We start from the raw sequence: 24,547 nt of genomic DNA on the forward strand, positions 1-24,547 counted from the left end.
ATATTAAAAAAAGAATTATAGCCCTGGCCAGTTTGGCTCAGCCCTTGGACCAGAGAGTTCCGGGTTTGGTTCCTGCTAGTGGTACGTACCACAAAAAAATAATAATAACAATAATAACTATAAAACAATCCAAAATTAATTTTTCAAATTAATCAAACTTTCATTTTTTAAAATAATTTAATTTATTGGGGTGACATTGGTCAATAAAATAGGTTTCAGAGATACAATTCTATAATACATCATCTGTATAATGTACTCTGTTCACCACCTCAAGTCAAGTCTCCTTCTATCACCCTTTATTCCCCCTTAACCCTCTCCTACCTCCCCCTATCTGGTAATCACCATACTGTTGTCTATTAGGGTTGTTGGGTTTTATTGGCTTAATTTCTTCACCTAGACCCCCTATCCTCTTCCCTTTGACAGCTGTCAGTCTGTTCTCTGTATCTATGAGCCCATTTCCATTTTGTTTGTTAGTTTTTGTTCATTAGCTTCCACATAAAAGTGAACTCATATGGTATTTGTCTTTCTCTGACTAGCTTATTTCACTTAGCATAATACTTTCTAGGTCTATCCATGCTGTCAGTAAGAGTAAGATTTCCTTCTTTTTTATGGCCAAGAGACATATGAAAAAAAATGCTCAATGTCACAAATTATCAGAGATGCAAATTAAAATGACTATGCGGTATCACCTCACACCTGCCAGAATAGCTGCCATCAACAAATTATCAAACAACAAGTGCTGGTGAGGATATGGTAAAAAGGGTACTCTAGTATACTGCTGGTGGGAATACATAGCGGTGCAGCCACTATGGAAAACAACATGGAGTTTCCTCAAAAAATTAAAAATAGCCCTGGCCAATTTGGCTCAGCAGTTAGAGCATCAGCTTGAGGACCAAAGAGTCATGGGTTCAATTTGGTCAAGGGCAGGCACCTCAGTTGTGGTTTGGTCCCCAGCCCTGGTTGGTGTCGTGCAGGAGGCAACCAATCAATGTGTCTCTCTCACATCAGTGTTTCTCTCTCTCTCTCTCTCTCTCTCTCTCTCTCTCTCTCTCTCTCTCCTCCCCCCCCCCCCCAATCTATCTGAAAATAAATGGAAAAATATCCTTGGGTGAGGATTAAAAAAAATAAAAATAAAAATAGAACTGCCATTTGACCCAGTGATCCCACTTCTAGGAATATACCCTAAGAAGCCTGAAACACCAATCAGAAAGAATATATGGACCGCTATGTTCATAGTAGCACTATTTACAATTGTTAAGATCTGGAAACACTACTTAATTGTAAAGTACTGTCCATCAGTAGATGAGTGGATAAAAAAGCTGTGGTACATTTACACAATGGAATACTATGCAGCTGTAAGGAAGAAAGATCTCTTACCATTTGAGACAACATGGAGGGACTTGGAGGGTATTATGCTAAGCAAAATAAGCCAATCAGAGAAAGACAAATATCTTACTTATTTATGAAATATTTAATGAACAAAATAAGCTGATGAACAAAATCGGCCCAGAGATATGAAACTAGGGAACAGACTGACAAGCCTCAGAGGAAGGGGTGGTAGGAGGGCAGGAAGAGATAAACCAAAGAACTTAAGTGCATATATCCATAACCAATGGACACAGACAACAATACTGTGAAGGGGGCTGGAGAACAGGAGTGGGAAGGAGGAAGTCAATGGGGGTAAAAGGAGGGACATCTGTAACAAAAATAAATAATTTTTTTAAAAGAATAATAAAATTTTTTAAATGAGAAAAAAAAAAAGTGAAATCATATGGTATTTGTCTTTCTCTGACTGGCTTATTTCACTTTGCATAATACTCTATGTCCATCCATGCTGTCCCTAAGAGTAAGACTTCCTTCTTTTTCGTGGCTGAGTAGTATTCCATTGTGTAAACATACCACAGCTCTTTTATCCACTCATCTACTGATGGACACTTGGGCTACTTCTAAATCTTAGCTATTGTAAATAACACTGAAACAATCCAAATTTTAAAAAACATTAAAGTAGGAGGTGATTATTTGCATGACAGAAGGTATTCTTACATTAAGAAACACACAAGCCCTGGCCGGCTTGGCTCAGCGGTTAGAGCGTCAACCTGCGGTCCTGAGACCCAGGTTCGGTTCTCGCTAAGGGCGCGTACCTCGGTTGCAGTTTGTCCCCGGCCCTGGTCGGTTGTGCGGGTGGCAGCCACTCGATGTGTCCCTTTCACGTCGATGTTTCTCTCTCTCTCTCTCTGTTCCTCTCTCTCCCTCCCACTCTACCTGAACAAAAAATGGGAAAGTGTCCTCGGGTGAGGATATAAAAAAAAAAAAAAAAAAAAAAGAAACACACAAGTTAATTAACAAATAAATTGCAAGAGGAAAGAGAGATAGAACCTATAAAAAAATGGACTTAGAAGGTATAACAATTGCAGTGTGTGGTCCTTATTTGGATTTCAAGTCAAACTATAAAAATGAAAATTTACAGATACACACTAAAATATTTACGAATGAAATTATACAACATTTGAAATTTGCTTCAGAACAGTTCAGGAATGGGAGAGAAGGATGAGATATAAATTAAACAAAATTGGGCATAAATTGATCATTGTTAAAACTGGATATGGAGCATATACCATTCTGTCACCTTTCGTATGTGTTAAAAATTCTCTATTAGAAAATAGTTTTAGAGCAATCATTAATGGTTGAATAGTTCCCTTAGAGCATTTTAAATTTTATCTTTACAGATCTTTTCTAGAAACACAACCACAATGTAATGCAGAGTGTACACATACTTTCTACCTCCTAAATCATATTTGTTCTTAGCTTCATATTTTTACTTTTAAAACAATTTATTAAGGGATTAAGAAATAAAAATTGGAAGTTACAAAATAATCATGGGGATGTAAAGTACTGCATAGGGAATATAGTCAGTAATACTGTAATAACTAGGTATGGTGTCAGGTGTGCACTAAACTCATCGGGGTGATCACTTCACAATGCATATAAATGTCTAACAGCTATGCCATACACCTGAAACTCATATAATATTAAATGTCAACTGTAATTCAGAAACTAAAAATAATAACAAAAAATTTATTAAGGTGTTATTTATATATAATAATATTCACCCACTTTAAGTGTAGAGTTTGATGAATTGTCATAATTATACATAATTCTCTAACCATAATCAAATTATAAACTAGCTCTTTCATCCTAAAATCTTCCTCATGCCCTTGCAGTCGACTCCTCCCCCACCCCTGAACCCAGAAAATCACTCTTTTGCTTTCTGTCACTATAGATAGTGTTGCCTTTTTATGTTAATAGAATCATATAATACATAGTCTTCTGTTTGACTTCTTTCACTTAGTATAATGTTTTTTATATTAATTTGTGTTGTAGTGTGTTAATATTTTATTCATTTTTATTGCTAAATAGTATTCTACTGAATGGCTAAATCTCTTTTAAATCCACCTGCCCAGCCTCCAAGTCCAGCACAAGAAGCAGCCATCTGCAGACTGCTTTGTAGCTTATGCCTGGTGGCCCTGGGTAGAACACCAGGCAGTGGCTGACATGGCCCCAGAGCCAGCACACCCAGTGACAGCTTCAGAACTCTGCGAAGCACCACCACCCAACCACCCCCACAAGTGGCACACTCAATGAGTGAACTCAGTGGGTACCAGAGCCCTGCTGAAGTAAGTCTTGCTCTGTGTGATGGGCCCCTACACAGCTGATCATCCAAGGGAGTCAGAGTTCGGTGGTCAGTGGGCACAGCTAGTCCTTGCAGCTGATCAGCCAGAGTAAAACCCTCTCATTGATGTGCCAACAGCAATCAAGACTCAATTACAAGACTTCCGGTCAAGATGGCAGCGTAGGTAAATGTGGTATCTCGTGGGAGGCCACAACCACATCAAAGTTTACAACTGAACTACAAAATAACCATCATTCAAAACCACCTGAAATCAAGCTTAATAGAAGTCGTACAACTATGAAATTAAAGAAGCAGCCTCATAGAGACTGGTAGAAGGGTGGAGGCGCAACAGGCTGGTCCCACACCCACGTGTGGCGGATAAAATTTAAGAGGATACCTCGGCTGGGAAGGTCCTCCCTGAGGACTGAGGGGTCCTCGTCCCACACCAAGCGCCCAGCTCAGGGTCCCAGTGCCAGAAAGAGAAGTCCCCATAACTTCTGGCTGGAAAAACCAGTGGGAACTGAGGCTGAGGAAGGCTGAGGCAGCTGGAGCCTGAGGCGGCTCCTCTTAAAGGGTCCGTGTATGGACTTACTCGAACTCACACCCTCCAGGCTCCAGCGCAGGGGAGGCAGCTCGAGGGGCATCAGAGACATATGGGGAAGAACTGAGCTGTTTGGCATTGGAGCCAGGGCTGGAGAGGGGGCTTTCTCCTGGACAGACGTGCTGTCAGAGGCTTTTGTTCCTTTAGTGAGCCCTTCCCTGGGCCTGCAGAGGCCACCATATCTGGGACTCCAGCAACCTGGCTCACACTGTTTGCCCAGCCCTGGTGATTCCCTGAGGCCCCGCCCCACCCAATTTTCAGGCCCACCCAAGCTGTTGCCACTTGCTTTACTATAGGATTGGCCTGTCTTGGATCCTGCTTCAGGTTTTCCTAAATTCTTTCAAACAAGCAGCATCTGGTCTCAGCTAGCCCCATACCTCTCATTAAGTAATACATAGAAACAAACACAGGGAGGCAGCCAAAATGAGACAAAGAAACAGGTCCCAAATGAAAGAACAGAACAAAACTCCAGGAAAAGAACTAAGCAAAATGAAGATAAGCAAACTAACAGATGCTGAGTTCAAAACACTGCTTATAAGGATGCTCAATGAACTTAGTGAGAACCTCAGCGAACTTAGTGAGGGCCTCAAGAGCATAAAAGAGGACCAGTCAGAAATGAAGGAGGCACTAACTGAAATAAAGAATAATTTACACAGATTCAATAGTAAAGTAGGTAAAGCCAAGAAGTAAACCATCGATTTGGAATATAAGGAAACAAAAAACACCCAATCAGAACAGCAAAGAGAATAAAGAATCCAAAAAAATGAGAATAGTGTAAGGAGCCTCTGGGACAACTTCAAGCATGCCAACATTTGCATCTTGGGGGTGCCAGAAGGAGAAGAGAGAGAATAAGAAATCAAAAACCTATTTGAAACAATAATGGCAGAAAACTTCCCTAACAGACATACAAGTCCAGGAAGCACAGAGAGTCCCAAACAAGATGAACCCCAAGAGGCTCACACAAAGACACATCATCATCAAAATGCAAAAGGTTCAAGACAAAGAGAGAATCTTAAAAACAGCAAGAGAAAAGCAGTTAGTTACCTACAAGGAAGTTCCCATAAGACTGTCATCTGATGTCTCAAAAGAAACTTTGCAGGCCAGAAGGGAGTGGCAAGAAATATTCTGAGTGATGAAAAGCAAGAACCTAGAACCAAGATTACTCTATCCTGCAAAGCTATCATGGCCATATGAAGAGTTTCCCAGACAAGAAAAAGTTAAAGGAGTTCATCGCCACCAAACCATTATTATATGATATGTTGAAGGGTCTTCCTGAAGAAAAAGAAGATGAAAAATATGGCCCTGGCCGGTTTGGCTCAGCAGTTAGAGCGTCGGCCTGAGGTCCAGAGAGACCCGGGTTCAGTTCCCGCTAAGGGCACCTATCTTGGTTGCAGTTTGTCCCCGGCCCTGGTGCATCGTACGGGTGGCAGCCACTCGATGTGTCCCTTTCATGTCGATGTTTCTCTCTCTCTCTCTCCCTCCCACTCTATCTGAACAAAAAATGGAAAAATGTCCTCGGGTGAGGATAAAAAAAAAATCTATCCTTGCCATGGCTGGTTTGGCTCAGCAGTTGGAGCGTAGGCCTGCAGACCAGAGAGTCCCAGGTTCGGTTCCTGCTAGGGGTACGAACCAAAAACAATATATATGAACAAACAAAATGGTAATAAATACATATCTATCGACAATTGAATCTACAAACAAAATGAACAAGCAGAACAGAAATATTCTCATAGATACAGAGAACATTTCGTTGGTTGCCAGATGGGAGGGGGGTTGGAGGAATGGGTGAAAAAGGTGAAGGGATTAAGAAGTACAAATTGGTTGTTAGACTGACAGACCTCAAAGGGAAGGGGGGTAAGGAGGTGGGAAGAAATAAACCACAGAACTTATATGCATAACCAATGGACACAGACAACAGTGTGGGGAAAGGCAGGAGGGAGGTGGGAGTAGGGAGGAGGGGATCAATAGGGAAAAAAGGAGGAACATCTGTAATATATTCAACAATTAAGATGTTTTTAAAAAACTAAAGCTTCTGGAATGTAAGGTCACATTTTGTGACTTTAAATTAACCATAAAAAATAATAATAAATAGCCCTGGCCAGTTTGGCTCAGCCGTTAGAGCATCGGCCCATGGACCAGAGAGTCCTGGGTTTGGTTTCCACTAAGGGCATGTACCTTGGTTGCAGTTTGTTCCTGGGCCCGGTTGGGGTCATGTGGGTGGCAACCAGTCGATGTGTTTCTCTCACATCAATGTTTCTCTCTCTCTCTCTCTTCCTCCCTTTCACCCTCCTGCTCTATCTAAAGACAAATGCAAAAATGTCCTTGGGTGAGGACAAAAAAATATATATAGTAATAATAAATAAATAAATCCACCTGCCCATCACAATACCATTCACTACCTCACTTCAAAATCTACTATCTCTTGTCTGACTGTGGTAATCCCCCGAATTCATTGTTCTCCCTACTTTTAGTTCTACCCCATTCTAGTCATCACACACACTGACACTAGAATATTTGAACATTATCTCTAGCTGTCTTAAAACCCTCCTGTGGTGCACCTTTGACCACGTAGGGTAGAGTCCAACCTCCCTAACATAAATGACTTTCTTCTAACTATACTACCAGTCATATCACCCAGAGGTCACAGTCTTGCAGTTTACAAATCTCAGAAAATACCAAACTATTTGTAGTTCCCCAAAATACATGTTACACTATTTTACACTTATACACATACTATCCCCTCTATTTTTTCCTTGCCCTGGAAAACTTATACTCATCCATCAAAACCCAGCTCAGGAATCATCTCCTCATTCATTGCCCAGGCTGTGTTTACTAGTCCATCATCTCTGCCATCCCTGCACCTTTTACAGTATTTATTGATTCATTCAACAAATATTTGTTGAAGATTTACTGTCTGCCAGGTTCTATATTAGGCACTGAGACTATAACGATAAATATTATAGTCACAATTCCAGCAAACAAGCACTTAGTGTTAGTAAAATTAAATACTATTTATTTGAACAAAGCACTCCTCTACATTATTTTTATAGCAGGAAAAAGATAAGGTCACATCAGTTTATGTAATCTACAAAGAAAAATTAATAAAGTAAACCATTATCTAGGATTGCAGTTGTAGTGTATGAGAGTTACAACACAAGAATTCAGATAATACAGTCCAAGCCATTTAGATTCATTCAATATTCATTAATAAACATTCTTTGGGTCCTATTATGTACAAGACATCATGCTGGTCATTTTCAGGAATAAAATAAGATACTTGGCACAGTTTAATCTACTGCAAGAGACAGATTTGTATAAACCTAGCTGCAATATAAAGTATGTGTTAAATATCATAATAGATAAAGCCTAACAAACAGTGGAGAACTGATGGTATCTACATTCTTACAAAGCAGTTTGAAATTGCAGTTATAAAATTCCACAATCAATATTACCTCATTCTGTTATATTAGAAAGCATGTATGATATTTAAATACTGTGTCTCATACATAGTTAGGAATCCTGAAAAAATTAAACTATTTTAGCCCGACCAGTGTGGCTCAGTGGATTGAGCATCATCCCATGAACTGAGAAGTCCTAATTCAATTCCTAGTTCAAAGCCCAGGTTGTGGGCTTGATCCCCAGTTGGGAGTGTGCAGAAAGCAGCTGAGGTGTTTCCTTCTCACATCGATGTTTCTATCTCTCTCTCCCTTCCTCTCTCTCTAAGAAAAATCAATGAAAACATTTTTTTTTTATCATCCTCACCCGAGGACATTTTTCCATTTTTTGTTCAGGTAGCGTGAGAGGTAGAGAGAAGAACAGAGAGAGAGAGAAACATCGATACGAAAGGGACACATCGAGTAGTTGCCACCCACACAACCAACCAGGGCCGGGGACAAACTGCAACCGAGATACGTGCCCTTAGTGGGAACTGAACCCGGGTCTCTCCGGACCACAGGCCGATGCTCTAACCGCTGAGCCAAACCGGCCACGGCATGAAAACATATTTTTTAAAAAAAATGAAATTGAACTTTTTTTTTCCTCACCCAAGATAAATTTCTATTTATCTTCAGATAGAGTGGGAGGGAGAAAAAGAGAGAGAGAAACATCGATGTGAGAGGGACAAATCGACTGGTTGCCTCCTGCACAACCCTGATCAGGGCCGGGGACGAACCACAACCCAAGTACATGCCCTTGGCCGGAATCAAACCTGTGACACATTGGTCCACAGGCCAACGCTCCACATTGAGCCTAACCAGCAGGGTGAAAATCAAACTATTTTATTATGAAATATTTATTGCAAGCAAATGAAAAAGTTTTAAGGATAATATATCTAGTACACTTGTAATCATCAGCCTGCCTTATCTGGTCTTAACATTTTGCCACATTTGATTTGGTCTCTGTCTTATAAAGAAATAAAATTATAATTAAAGCCCCCTGTGTGCCTTTCCTAAGCGCATCCCACTCTCTGACCAGAGGAACCACTGTCGTGAATTTGGTATGAACCCTCTGTATGCATGTTTTGATTCCTCTGTAATATGTCTAGATATATATGTATCTATATTACTGGTTTGCATCTTTAACTTTATGACATTATAATTAATGTATACATCCTTCTGCAAGCTGAGTTTTTAATTCAACATCGTTTTTGAAATGTATTCATTTTGATAACACTTACCTCTCTAATTTATCAATTTTAACTTTTTTTAAATTTTACTCCTGACAGTATATCATTACTATTTTAAAAAAGACAGTGTACTTATTCATTCTCCTTTTAATAAACATTAATGTACATTACAACTTCTTTTTATTATGCACCATACTGCATTTAACACCCTTGTAGTAATGTCTCTTGGTAAACTTTTGCAAAAATGTTTCTAAGACAAGTGGTCTATAGAATTTTTTGATCATGCATACTTATTCATAAAATAATCTTGAGAATGCACTTAAATATATGTAAATTATATATATTCTTCTACATGTTATATATTATTAATATAAATATAGAAATTAAAAGAATGAGAAAGATTAAATAAAATATTAAATCATTTGTTTTCTTAAGTAAATTAAAACTTTCTCTCTGATTAAGAAAATACTGCCCTGGCCGGTTTGGCTCAGAGCTTAAGGGTGTCGGCCTGCAGTCCTGAGAGACCCGGGTTCGGTTCCCACTAAGGGCACATACCTCGGTTGCAGTTTGTCCCCGGCCCTGGTTGGCTTGTGTGGGTGGCAGCCACTAGATGTGTCCCTTTCACATCGATGTTTCTCTCTCTCTCTCTCTCTCTCTCTCCCTCCCTTCCCACTCTATCTGAACAAAATAAATACATAAATAAATAAACATTTTTTAAAAATACTAATAATAATGTATTTTAATGATAATAATGTGATTAAAAGTCAAATCTGATTATAAATCGCTATTTTTTAATATCTAAATATGGCAGATAAAGTACTCAAACTGAAAGCAGAGATATATCCTCTTTGCAATTTTCTTGTTTATGTTTGCCTTATCTTTATAATTTTTAAGCCACATGTCTATTTTTTAATTCGGTTTAACCTAAATAATATTATTCATAAGTTCACTTACCTAGATGCATATAAATTGCAGTAATTGCAGTACATTACAAGGAAGTGAATAAAGGAGTATGCAGCGGTCAACTCTTTATCTCTCTATCCTCCAAACACCAATATACCATCTTACGTACACAGCTAGAGGTGTTACCTTCCCAATGTTAAACATTAATACGTTTTCATTTATTGTTATTTTTTAGATTAAAATAAACAAAATAGAGGTTCTGATATTGTTTTCTTATGCAACCCCATGGGGTACCTGATTCCATTTTGGAACACTCACTATATACACAGAAATGGAATTGCTGGATCTTAAAATATGTGCATCTTTAAATTAACCAAATTTTTCAAAATTATTCACCAAAGTGTTGTGCCACTTTATACTTTCATCAATAGTATATTGGAGTTCCTGTTGCTCCACATTCTTTTCAGCATTTAGGATTACAAGATTATAATTTTTAACAATCTGGTAGGGGAAAGAAAATTATTGTCTTAATTTACATTTCCCTAATTTTTAATGACAGTAAGCAATTTTTATGCTTATTAACCATTAGAAGAGTAAATTGCCTGTTGATATCCTTTGCCTATTTTGCTAATGGTATCTTTATCTTTTTAAATACTATGTAAGATATATATATAAAATACTAATTTATAGCTATTAGGATAAAGATGAATATAGTTCTTCATCCTATATTTAGTTGTGTAAATTGTAAACATGTTCTCCCAGTATGTGGCTTGACTTTTTTTTAGTATGAAATTTATTGAAGATAACCATATCATTTTTTGTTGTTGTTACCTCACCCGAGGGTATTTTTCCATTGATTTTTAGATAGAGTGGAAGGGAGGGGGGGGAGAGAGAGAAAGAGAGAGAGAGAGAAAAACATCTATGTGAGAGAGACACATCAATTGGTTGCCTCCCACATGACCCCAACTAGTTGGGGGATCAAACCTGCAACCCAGGTACATGCCCTTGACCGGAAATCAAACTCAAGCGCATTTTGGTCCTCTGCTAACCACTGAGCCAAACCAGCCAGGGCTATAGTTTGACTTGTTTTTATTTTTGTTATCCTCACACAAGGACATTTTTCCATTTGAGAAAGAGAGAGAGAGAGAGAGAGAAACATCAATGTGGAAGGGACACATCGAGTGGTTGCCACCCACACGACCCAACCAGGGCAGGGGACAAACTGCAACCGAGGTACGTGCCCTTAACGGGAACCGATCCTGGGTGTCTCTGGGCCGCAGGCCAATGCTCTCACCGCTGAGCCAAACTGGCCAGGGCTGACTTTTGACTTTTAACTTTGTATATAGTATTTTTTTATAGAGACAGAAATGTTTAACTTTCACGTAGTCAAATGTATCAGTCTTGCCCTTCATAGATTATACTCTGTTTAATGACTCTTTCCCTTCTCCAGGTTACAAAGAAACTCTTATATTGTTCTCCTTTGTCTCCTAAAAGTTTTAAATTCTGCTTCATAAACATAGCTGTTTAAAACATCTAGAATTTTATTTTTGAATATAATATGAGGTAGGGATCAAATTATATTATTTTCTGTATAAATAACCAGTTGCCCAAACATCATTTATTAAATAGCTCAGCCTTTCTCATTTTGTTGGTAATGCCAACCTGTGAACAGTTTTCATTCTTTTGATTTTTATATATTTTATTATATTGGTCTATTTCTATATCCTTGGGCCATTACTTCACCATTTTAGTTACTGTGGTTTTATAAGTCTTAATATCTTATAACAAGTCTTAATATCTTGTAGTGCAAGTTTGTCAACTTTTTACTTTTGAAATATTGTGTTAGCAAGACTTACTTCTTTCTCTTTCAGCGAATTTTAGAATATGTATCTCGTTACACACACAATGTTAGAATCTTAGTTGTAATTACATTAATGTGAGTGAACATTTACATCTTTAAAATATTTCCGCAGCTCTAAAAATAATGTCTCCTCATTTTTCTAGAACTCTTTCAAAATCTTTTAATAGAATTTTATAATTTTTCCCATAAAGGTCTTGTAAATTATATTTTTTAGACTAGTATTTTCAAAATACTTTTTGGTTAGTAGGAATACGGTCCATTTTTGCATAGTTGTTAAATGAACTCTTTTCTGATACTGTAGTATCTTGCTGAACTCTTTTCTGATACTGTTTGTCTATGGATTTCTTTGCATTTTTCACAATGAAATTCGATCATGTATAAATGACTGGATTTTTAAAACATTCTTTCCTATACATATATAATTGTTTGCTTGTCTTACTACATTAGGTAGGCCCTCTAGTAAAATCTTGAATAGAAATATTGATATCTGAAATATTTGTTTTGTTCCTAATTGAAAATGAATATTTTTTTTTTCTTTTTTTTAATCCTCACCTGAGGATATTTTTCCATTTATCTTCAGATAGAGTGGGAGGGGGAGAAACATCAATGTGAGAGACACATTGATTGGTTGCCTTCCACATAACCCATCCAGGGCCGGGGACCAAACCACAACTGAGGTGCGTGACCTTGGCTGAAATCGAACCCAAGACTCTTTGGTCCATGGGCTGACATTCTAACCGCTGAGCAAATTTGGCCAGGGTGAAAATGAGTATTTCTAATGCTTCCCAATTATTAAATTTATATTCAGATTTTGATATATGCCTCTTAACATGTTATAAAAGTTCCTTTTGTCCTGGCCTGTTTGGCTCAGCAGTTAGAGCATCGGCCTGCGGACCAGACAGTCCCAGTTTCGGTTCCCACTAAAGGCACGTATCTTGGTTGTGGTTTGTCCCCACCCCGGTCGGGGTCGTGTGGGTAGCAACCGCTCGATGTCTCTCACATCGATGTTTCTCTCTCTCTTTTCCCCTCTCTCCCTTCAGTCTATCTGAAGATAAATGCAAAAATGTTCTCAGGTGAGGATTTATTATTATGATTTTTTTTAATCCTCACCCGAGGATATTTTTCTATTTTTTGTTCAGATAGAGTGGGAGGGAGAGAGAGAGAGAAAAACATCAACGTGAAAGGGACACATCGAGCGCCCGCCACCCGCACAACCGACCAGGGCCGGGGACAAACTGCAACCGAGGTACGCGCCCTTAGTGGGAACCGAACCCGGGTCTCTCAGGACCACAGGCCGACGCTCTTAACCACTGAGCCAAACTGGCCAGGGCTCAGGTGAGGATTTAAAACAAAGTTCCTTTCTGTTCCTTATTTGCTAAGAAATTTTATCAATAAAGGGGCTGAATTTTATCAAATGCTTTTTTCTACATTAATTGAGACAGTGATTTTTCCTCTTTAACCTATTAATATGATGAACTGCACATACATTGTTTGTATTTGTTGTATTAATATGTTAGTTTTATCATTGTTACCTCAAAAGACTGAGTTCAGCCATGTCTAAAAACTATACTATAAATCATGTGTGGTTGTATTTTCATATAATTCTTTAGACTGTCCTGTGCCTACGGTTAGTTTTATTTTCTCATTTCTAGCCCTTCCTTTATTTTTTTTATCAAGTTTTTGTGTTTTTTTTTTGTCTTTTCAAAGGACCAATTTTGGTTTAGTTATAGTTCCTTTAAAACTTAGTTGATTTCTAATCTCTTTATCTCTTTGCTTCTAATCATTTCCAAGTACTTATTGCTAAATGTAAATTTCTTTCTAGACATATTTCTTTGCTTCCTTGCCCTCAAGCTTCCCTTTCCATTTAAAGGAACTACCTTGAGCCAGTAGGCTTGGATTGGAAGTTTACACCTTTAAATCTGATCTCTACTGCAGGTCAGAATCATGTTTTTTTTTTAATTGAGGTAAAGTTCACATAACATAAAATTAATAATTTTTCCCTGGCCGGTGTGGCTCAGTTGGTTGGAGTGTCCTTCCGTGCACTGAAAGGTCAAGGTTTGATTCCCAGTTAGGGCACATACCCAGGACGTAAATTTGATCCCCTGTCAGCACACGTCCAAGGGGCAACCAATTTCTCTCTCACGTCAATGTTTCTCTTTCTTTCCCTTCTTCTCGCTCTAAAATTCAATAAAAACATTTTTTAATTAACAATTTTAAGTATACAATTCAGTAGCACCATTTAGTGCATTCACAATGTTGTATGACCAAAGCCTCTAGTTCCAAAACATTTTAATCACCCCAAAAATAAATCTCATACCCATTAAGCAATTACACACCAGCCCCTGGCAACCACTAGTCTGCTCTGTCTCTATGGATTTACCTGTTCTGAATATTTCATGAAAATGGAATTATACAATCTGTGATCTTTTTTGTCTGGCTTCTTTCACTTAGCATATTTTCAAGGTTCATCCATATTGCAGCATGTATGAGCACTTTATTCTTTTTTATGGCTGAATAATATTTCATTGTATGGATATACCACAATTTGTTTATCCATTAATCAACTGATGGACATTTGGATTGTTTATCTTTTGGCTATTGTGAAAATGCTGCTATGAATGTTCTTATACAAGTTTTTGTTTGAATACTTGTTTTTCTAATTGTATCTTATTTAAATACTTGTTTTAAATTATTTTGTGTATATACATAGGAATGGAATTACTAGGTCACATGGTAATTTTATGTTTAATAGTTTTGAGAAACTTCCAAACTATTCTCCACAATAGGTAAACCATTTTATATTACCATCAGTAATGTAAGCGGTTTTTATTTCTCCATATTCTCTCCAATTCTTTTTTTTTCCATTTTTAAAAATTATAGCTATCCTACTGGGTATGAAGTGGTATCTCATCGGATTTGCATTTCCTTAATGACTAATGATGTTGAGCATTTTTTCATGTGCTTATTGGCCATTTGTATATCTTCTTTGCAGAAAATCTATTCAAGTCCTCCATCTCCCCTTTTTTTTAGAGGGAGAGAGGAAGGGAGAGATAGAACATTGACGTGAGAGAGAAACATTAATCTGCTGTCTTCTGCACACTCCCTGTTGGGGATTGAGCCTGCAACCCAGGCATGTGCCCTGACAGGAAATCGAACAAGGACCTCTCAGTCCATGGGATGATACTCAATCCACTGAGCCACACTGGCCAGGCCCTTGGCCCATTTTTTAATAGGTTTGGGGTTTTTTTGTTTTTGAGGAAGGGCAGAAGCTTAACAGGCACTTGTCATTAAAAGGCCTTTCCTATTGTTTGGGCCAAAAAATCATCAACTTATTCAATCTGTCAGCGTTTCACATTTCTGCAGCCTCTCTATCCCTTTTCATTTCTTCTTGCAAACCAACCAATTGTTGCCTTGCTAAATGCAGCCAGTAACAAGAACTCATACTGCTACCATTCTGTTTTCCAATCTTTTCTTCTAAAGTGACAAACTCAATAGGTACTTCGTCTGCTTTCCAAGTTATCACAGGTGATAGTTTTAGCAAATATTTTATCCTCTATAGGACAGAAGTTTATCTTTCAAGCCTCTAATATCAGTTTCTTCACTGTCAATCACATGATGGTTAATCCATGTTTTAGAGTTTTGTAATAACATTTCTTCCTACTACCAATTTCAATATTAGTTAGAGAAACACTCGCTTAGAGAGTCTCTTGCTGGCAACAAACACCTCTACAGTATGGAAAGGAATTCAAGTCTTCACTGGATAGTTGTATACCTTCATTACATCTATACTAAAGGAAATTCTACAAAAGTATGTCAGATAGATGAAAAATGATCTCAGATAAAAATTCTGAGTTTCCACAAGAAATAAAGATCCAAGGCCCTGGCCGGGTATGTCAGTTGGTAAGAGCATCATCCCAATATGCCAAGGTTTCAAGTTCAATCCCAAGTCAGAGTGTATACAAGAGTCAACCAATGAATGCATAAATAAGTGGAACAACAATAAGTGTTTCTCTCTCTCCCCCTTTCTCTCTCTAAAATTGAAAAATGAATAAATAAATAAATAAATAAAATAGCCCTGGCTGGTGTGGCTCAGTTGGTTGGAGCATTGTCCCATACACCAAAAGGTGGTGGGTTCAATTCCTGGCCAGGGCACATACCTAGCCTGTGGGTTCAATCCCTGGTCTGGGTATGTACACAAGGCAACCAATCAATGTTTCCTCTCACATCAATGTATCTCTCTCTCTCTTTCTCTCTCCCCCCACTTCCTCTCTCATGTGAGTCCAAGGCTTAGCCTGCTATCCCTGTGAGCACTAAAATCCTATGACCTGGATAACACAGGCCAAGATCATCACCCTCCCAAAGCCTCCCAAAGCCTCCCAAATCCAGAGGGGCTGCACCATCAGTTCAGTTTCTCACTGCTCTCCTAGGTTCCTGCACAAGGCCTTACTCTTACTTTCTTCCAACTTCAGTTATGCATTTAAACATTTGCTTCTCTTATTTTATCTAGTATTTCTGAGCAGTAATAGTAGCAGGGTTATGGGTTTACATAATCCACCATATCATCAGACTTCTTACTTGTTTTTTCAGATATTTTTAAAATAATTTTTTTGTTTATTGATTTTAGAGAGAGAGGAAGGGAAAGGGAGATAGAAACATTGATGAGAGAGAACATCGATTGACCACCTCCTGCATGCCCCCACTGGGGATTTGGCACACAACTCGGCCATGTGCCCTGACTGGGAATTGAACCGGTGACCTCTTGGTGCACAGGTCGACACTCAACCACTGAGCCACACCAGCCAGGCAGACTTACTACTTTTTTATTGAATTACATATGTGCCTTTCTTTTCTTTCTTTTTTAAAATATATTTTTACTGATTTTTAGAGAGAGAGGAAGAGAGAGAGAGAAACATAGATGTGAGAGAGAAACATCCATTAGTTGCCTCCCACACGCTCCTCCCCAACTGGGGATCAAACCCAAAACCTGGGTATGTGCTCTAACCAGGAATCAAACTGGTGACCTTTTGGCGCACAGGACAATGTTCAGCCATTTGAGCCACTCTGATTAGGGCTACATGTGCCTTTCTTATGGAAAAAGAGGCAGCATCTAACCCAGAACATTATAGAAAAAAAAAAAAAAATTTTAGAAAACTTATTTCACTTTACTGCCTTACCTTCCAAACAAATTCCACTTTTATGTATACATTGTATTTTCATGGTTACATGGAGGAAAAAAATGACTTCCTTTTTGAAGCCAGCTGAGTAGAAGCAGCTCAATAAAAAATAAAATTTTAGTCCTGGCTGGTGTAACTCAGTTGGTTGGATTGTCATCCTGTGCATCAAAAGGTTCAATTCCCGGTCAGGGCACATGCCCAGGTTGTGGGCTCTCTATCCCTGATGAGGGATATACAAGAGGCAGCAGATGGATATTTCTCTCTCTCTCTCTCTCTCTCTCTCTCTCTCTCTCCCCCCCCCCTTCTTCTCTGTATAAAAATCAATTTTTAAAAAGCCCTGGCCAGTTTGGCTCAGCAGTTAGAGCATCGGCCCATAGACCAAAGAGTCTCAGGTTCAGTTCCGGTCAGGGGCACGAACCTGGGTTACAGTTCAGTCCCCAGCCCTGGTCAGTGTCATGCAGGAGGCAACCAATCAATGTGTTTCTCTCACATCGATATTTCTCTCTCCCCTCTCTCCCTCCCTCCCTCCCATTCTATCTGACAATACATGGAAAAATATCCTTGGGTGAGGATTTTTTTAAAAAATCTTTTAAAAAAAGATAAAATTTTACTGAAGTATTTTAGTTTTTCTCACATTATTTTCACACAGCACATAATCATTCTCACTAAACCCTCTTTTCTCCTAGCTAAATTAGTTTTCTCACTCTCTTTTCCTTTGGTCTTTTTGTGAAAGACTCTATTGAATGTTTTTAAAAAGCAGATTTGGTGGTGGGTCCTTCTCTGTGGGCCTCTCTTAGTGTACCCAGGCCAGAGTAAATTGCAGTCTCAAACCACTGTCCAGCCTCTTGTACAGTGTAAAAAGAAAAAAGTAAATTTTGTTTTTTGTGTGTGTTTTTTTTTGGTACGTGCCCCTAGCAGGAACCGAACCCGGGACTCTGGTCCACAGGCCAGCGCTCCAACTGCTGAGCCAAACCGGCCAGGGCTAGATTTGGTTTTTAACAAAAAGAAGACCAATAAATTTTCTGTCAGTCTGCCTACAGAAAGATAAATATGGGTCATGGCAGATAAAATTTATACATTTATTTTAATGTCCTCTCAAAACTCCAATAAAATTATAGGTAAAACAATAGAGACTTTAATGTATAAACCTATAGGATGTAAAAGAGAGGGAGGGAGGGAGATTGAGAGAGAGAGAGACAGAGACAGAGACAGCAGGTAAGAAATGTCAACAATTTTAGAAGCTAAGAAATGGATTATCAGTAGGTATTAGTCCCAGGAGAGCAGTAAAAGGTTGAAACATAAGCTTGTAAGCAGGAGGACATTAAGATACAAACTGATCTGGGCCATAGAACCTTGGAAAGGATCAGAAATTAGAGGCATACAGTATGGGTCTAGAAAGAAGAGACTGGGTAAAAATTCTTTAAAAGGAACATGTTACCTGCAGAGCCACTTCCCTACTTTTTACAGCCACATTGCTTCCTCTTCTTATCCCTGACAAAGGATAATAAATTTTATTACGTAAAGACAATAGACCAGACATGTTCTAAATTTAGATACCTGGTGCCATTGAGACCACAGTGACCATCATCAAAATCGGATGGACTGAGTGATAATCTGCATCCTGACTATGGTAACCACTCCCCAACCTTACTTCCAGTCAGCTTCATCCAGGCAGGAAATTAGAGGAACTCTCTCTAGGAAAGCTGACTAGACCAGAAGAAAAAACTATACAGATAGTGACCTAAAGATATTGAGGCATTCCCCCAGTGAAATGGTCAGGTCCATACCACATTATCCTACAGGGAAGCCCACCAAATGACAGCCCTCACTCACTCATACTGGGTTTCCAGTCATTTTCATAAATCAACAATACAAATCATGAGATATTTGAGGAAAGTCTCTATAATTTAAAAAATACATTTAAATAGGAAAAATAGGAACTCAGACAAAATAAACAACGCAAAAACAAAAGAATCATTTTTTAATTGATAAATGCTTAATTTATTGAAAACAATGAAGCCTAGATGCTTTTATATTGTTGCTTCTCTCAAAAATTCAATATATATCGATAGACTGAACTGTCCCAAAGACTTTTCCTCAAACAGTAGCTTTATTAGGCCAGTTTGTTCAGTGGTTAGAGCATCAGCCTGTGGACCAAAAAGTTAGGGGTTCAATTCCTGGTCAAGGGCACATACCTTGGTATGGGTTCAATTGCCGGTCCAGCTGGGGTCATGCAGGAGGCAACGAATCGATGTAGCTCTCTCATATTGATGTTTCTCTCTTTCTCCCTCCCACTCTATCAAAAAAAAAAAAAAAAAATCGATGGAATATCTTTAGGTGAGAATTTTAAAAAAAAAAAAGGTGTCCTTTTTAAGAAGCTCTTTAGCCCTGACCAGTTTGGCTCAGTGTTAGAGCATCAGCCTCCAGACCAATGAGTTGTGGGTTCAATTCCAGACAAGGGCACATACCTCGGTTGCGGTTCGTCCCAGACCCTGGTCAAGGTCGTGCGGGAGGCAACTAGTCGATGTTTCTCTGTCTCTGTCTCTGTCTCTCTCCCACCTTTCCCACTCTATCTGATGGTAAATGTATAAATATCCTTGGGTAAGGACAAAAACAAAGAAAAAACAGAGCACCCAACACAAGAGACAGGCAGTCCCAGGATATTAGTGAAGAAAGATCCCAAGATTAAAGCTATGTGGTAAACCTAGAGCCCAACCAAACCGGATTAAGTTAGGTCAAAAGGCTCTGTGATGAACTTCTTCAAGATACAACAGAAGCCCTGGCCAGTTTGGCTCAGCGGTTAGAGCGTCGGCCTGCGGTCCGGAGAGACCCGGGTTCGGTTCCCGCTAAGGGCACGTACTTCGGTTGCAGTTTGTCCCCGGCCCTGGTTGGTCGTGCGGGTGGCAGCCACTCGATGTGTCCCTTCACGTCGATGTTTCTCTCTCTCTCTCCCTTCCTCTCTCTCTCTCCCACTCTATCTGTACAAAAAATGGAAAAATATCCTCGGGTGAGGATAAAAAAAAAGATACAACAGAAGGATCCAAACACAGGAGCAATCAAAGGAAGGATATTTTTCAGCTCCTTTGGAGAGTATGGGGATGAAATACTAGTTGATAGATTAAAAACTAACAATTGAAATTGAAAAGATTTTGTTTAACCCTATACTTACTCTAGAGAAACCAGAATGTAATCAAATATAGTCCATGGCTCAGCAAATATTTACAATGTTTTAGTTAAACAAAAAGAAAGGATATGAAAGGACAGGTGTGTGTTTGGGGAAGGGGGCAGTTAGAGGTATGGTAGCAGTTATATCCTCTTTTCCATAGTTGTGAAGTGAAGAATCAAGAAATATATATATATGTATATGCTTTCCAGTAATGCAGAGGAAAACAACCACCAGGAAAAAATAAATAGCAAAATGAGGTACATTCAACCAATATTTATTGAGCACCCACTATTATGTCAGACACTGTTTCTCAACACATTGTGGAGTGGGTAATTATTTGTTGGAGGGAGAGGGGGACTGTCCTGTATGCATTATAGGATGTTTAACAGCATCTCTGGCCTCCACCCATTGGATGCCAATAACACCCCCTACAGTCATGACTATCAGAATATCTCCAGACATTGCCAAATGTCCCCTAGAAAGCAAAATCACCCCACTTGAGAACTACTGTTCCAGGTAATAGGGAAATAGGATTAATCAAAACAAAAAGATTTGAAAGTGATTAGCTTTAAAAATAGGATCAGGAGACGCGGTGTTGTGCTGTGCAGAAGAGAGACAGATTTGTAAACCCTGGAGCAAGGTTCTACCTACTTGAAGCTGCTGCTGTGCGGAGACCCCGGGTGAAGCCACCATCACTATGTCTGACCAGGCAAAACCTTCAACTGAGGACTTGGGGGATAAGAAGGAAGGAGAATACATTAAACTCAAAGTCATTGGACAGCAGTGAGATTCACTTCAAAGTGAAAATGACAACGCATCTCAAGAAACTCAATGAATCATACTGTCAAGACAGGGAGTTCCAATGAATTCACTCAGGTTTCTCTTTGAAGGTCAGAGAATTGCTGATAATCACACCCCAAAAGAACTGGGAATGGAGGAAGATGTGATTGAAGTTTATCGGGAACAGGATCATTCAACAGTTTAGATATTTTTATTTTATTTTCCTCAATCTGTTATTTTTAAAAATAGCTCTTTTTAATGTGGTATTCAAAATGGAAGTGAAAACTGACCCTTTATCTCTTTAAAAAATCTGGTAATTACAATTCTAGAGCCCATTATTCATTATCATTTGTTTTCATTGTGCTAATTTTTGGTGATCAAACCTCAGCCCTTCGTGTTGCCCCTCTCCTTTTTTAAATGTTACATGTGTGCACAGGAAGGCCGCCTTTTTCAGGACTGCATGTTCAGGCTTCTGATAAAGAAGGTCGACCATTGCAGGTGTTCATAATGACTTCTAATTGGCCCTGAAGTTCTAGCATGTGATTGCTTCACTCCTGCACTATGACTTTCAGTGGGAGACATAAGTTTTTCAGAGAACTGAACTGTGGAAAAATAACCTTTCCTCAATTTGAAGCTACTTTTAAAATCTGAAGGTCTAGACCAAAAGAAGAGAAATATCAGGTTGGAGTCAAGATGACAGATAAGGTGAGAGTGCAGACTAACTCCAAAGATGGCTTCACAGCCCTGGCCGGTTTGGCTCAGCAGTTAGAGCGTCGGCCTGCGGTCCAGAGAGACCCGGGTTTGGTTCCCGCTAGGGGCACGTACCTCGGTTGCAGTTTGTCCCCGGCCCTGGTTGGTCGTGCGGTGGCAGCCACTCAATGTGTCCCTTCACATCGATGTTTCTCTCTCTCTCTCTCTCTTCCTCTCTCTCCCTCCCACTCTGTCTGAACAAAAAATGGAAAAATGTCCTCGGGTGAGGATAAAAAAAAAAAAAAAAAAAAAGATGGCTTCACAGAAGAGCAAGTATTTTAAGAGTAAAAAAAAAAAAAAAGCATCTTGTGCCCTGGCTGGTTTGGCTCAGCGGTTAGAGCCTCGGCCTGCGGTCCAGAGAGACCAGGTTCGGTTCCCGCTAAGGGCATGTGCCTCAGTTGCAGTTTGTCCCTGGCCCTGGTTGGGTCGTGTGGGTGGCAGCCACTCAATGTGTCCCTTTCACGTCAATGTTTCTGTCTCTCTCTCTCTTCCTCTCTCTCCCTCCACCTTTATCTGAACAAAAAATAAAAAAATGTCCTCAAGTGAGGATAAAAAAAAAATCTTGTTAGAAGATCCCAGAAAAATTTCATTAGCAGTTAATAAAGTTATTCATGCATAAGTGTGTACAACACAGCACTGCTCTTTTTAATTTTATTTGTACTTTTTGGCCTGGGATATGGGTTTTAAATGGACATTATCTGTACCAGCTTCATCAAAATAAACAAAATACTTGTAAAAAAAAAAAAATAATGAAGTAAAAATAAAAATAGGATCAGGGGTGGGAAGGATTAGTATAGGAGAATGCTGTTTTTACTCATAAGTCTTATAGAATTCTGACTTTTCAAACTATAAAGGTGTATTACATTAATAAAAAAGCAAATAATCTAAGAGACGACTGTAAAGTCTGCTTATACCTTAATTAAATATTTCTACACAAAGCAGTATAGAGTCATGCAACTCTAGATGTGAATTCCAGCCACACCACTTACGAGATATATACCCTTAGGCAAGTAACTTAAAATCCTTGAGCCTCGTTTCCTTCAATGCTGTAAAATAGGAATACTCACCCAAGATTATTATGAACACTGAATATTATTATACAAAAATACATATAATGTATGTCATATAGTACCTGAATTTAAAGCACTCAACAAATTTTAATACCCTGGAAAGTACAACTAGTCACTAGAACCTTGGGAATAACGTACAGCATCTTTGGTATATAAACCCGAGGTTCCCATACCTTGTCATACATTAGAGTCATGAGGCCATTTATTGCATGCATGCACTGTAATCATGTACCTTGATTTTGTTCTTGGAAAGTCACCGTATATACTGAGAGAAAAGAAGGTGATCTAATGCATGAATAAAGTTAATTGAAATATGTTGCAATTTTATCTCTAATCCATGTGGCAGACTGCAGAAGTTCATATAAGCACCAAACAATTTATTTGCACCATGGCCATATGAGAAGCAGTTACGTTTAAAAAACAAAAAGGGGCCCAGCTAGTGTTGCTCAAGGGACTGAGCATCATTCCATGGACTGAAAGGTCCTGGTTCGATTCCCAGTTAGGGCACATGCCCGGGTTGTACGCCCAATCCCCAGTAGGGGGTATGAAGGAGGAGGTCACTCCATGTTTCTCTCTCACCTCACTGTTTCTCTCTCTAAAAATCAATTAAAAAAACAGCCTGGCCGGTGTGGCTCGCTGGTTGAGCAGCGACTCACGCACCAAAAGGTTGCTGGTTAGATTCCTTGTCAGGACACATGCTCAAGTTGTGCGTCAAATCCCCAGTAGGGGGCATGCAGGAGGCAGCCAATCAATGTTCTCTCTCATCAATGTTTCTATCTCCCTCTCTCTCTAAAAAGAAGAAAAATCAATTTTAAAAGATAAAAATAATTCTGAGCACAATAAGGCACCTGGAATCTTGGTGCAACATTTTATAAAATCTCTCTTGTGGCCTGGCCAGTGTGCCTCAGTGGTTGAGCATCCACCCATACACCAAGAGGTCACTGGATCGATTCCCGGCCAGGGCATATGCCTAGATAGTCGGCCAAATCCCCAGTGGGGGGCATGCAGGAGGCGGCCACTCAATGTTCTCTCTCATTGATGTTTCTATCTATCTCTCCCTCGCCTTTCCTCTCTCTAAAATCAATAAAGAAAAAAAAAACTGTCTTGTTAAGCTCTCATAGCTTTATTGGATTGGTCAAAACCAAACTAAATCTGTTCTTTTAGATGTCTGTAAGTATTTGAGTATGCTCATTAATCCAGAAATAAAAATATTAAATTTGTATTTATTTTTATTTCAGGCCAAAGACTCCCAAAATACAAAGATTCTTAGGAAGATATGGTGGAAACAGTTCAAAAAGATTATAATTATCACCGTGGCAATTCTCCTTTCAATCATCATCATTCTTTTAAGTACAAATGTAATACCAACCTGACCCTTTTTCTATCCATCCCCAGTAGGTACCAATAAATTGTTACATGTAATTACAAAGTTCTGCAACAATCATGAAAGCATTCTCTAGTGGTTGGAGGACTGGAGAAAGAGGGGGGTTGTAGGTATTTCTTTCTCCCTCAAGAGTCCCTTGGTCTCATTGTTGTACCCATTCTATTTCTACAATCCTGTTTTTTTTACACCACTATTTCTCCAGCCTCTTCTTGAAAAGCATAAACCCTGGAATCAGGCTGCCAAGGTTCAGCTCTCCATTCTGCCATGTACCATCTGGGTAACTATAAACAAGTTAATTAACCTGTGCTCGTTTCCTCATCTATAAAATGGAGCTAATAATGCTACTGCATAGTTTTGTTACATCTACTACACAGTAAGTTATTTAGGTGTTGACTATTACTTAATAGGAAAAGATAGAATTAATGGCACTGACTAAATCCCTATGATCTTCTTACTCCTTACTCAGCAATGTCCTTGTTCTTAAAATTCCCTTAGAAAGCCCTGGCTGGTTTGGCTCAGCGATTACAGCGTCAGCCTGTGAACCAAAGGGTCATGAGTTCAGTT

General features: G+C 39.0%; 1 protein-coding gene and 1 pseudogene across 1 annotated transcript in view; both read left to right on the plus strand.

Annotated features, from left to right (window-relative positions):
* LOC118643568 (vesicle-associated membrane protein 7-like) overlaps nucleotides 1–24,079 on the plus strand; it is a 45,385-nt gene extending 21,306 nt beyond the window's left edge. Inside the window, exon 6 of the mRNA XM_036281684.1 lies at nucleotides 23,838–24,079. Within this exon, the coding sequence (XP_036137577.1) occupies nucleotides 23,838–23,972 (135 nt within the window). The 3' untranslated portion in view covers nucleotides 23,973–24,079. The remainder of the gene's footprint in view (nucleotides 1–23,837) is intronic.
* LOC118643574 lies at nucleotides 20,697–20,984 on the plus strand (annotated as a pseudogene).
* Nucleotides 24,080–24,547: the final 468 nt, after the last annotated feature.

The sequence above is a fragment of the Molossus molossus genome, unplaced genomic scaffold (assembly GCF_014108415.1).
Source record: "Molossus molossus isolate mMolMol1 unplaced genomic scaffold, mMolMol1.p scaffold_m16_p_1, whole genome shotgun sequence".
Lineage (NCBI taxonomy): Eukaryota > Metazoa > Chordata > Mammalia > Chiroptera > Molossidae > Molossus > Molossus molossus.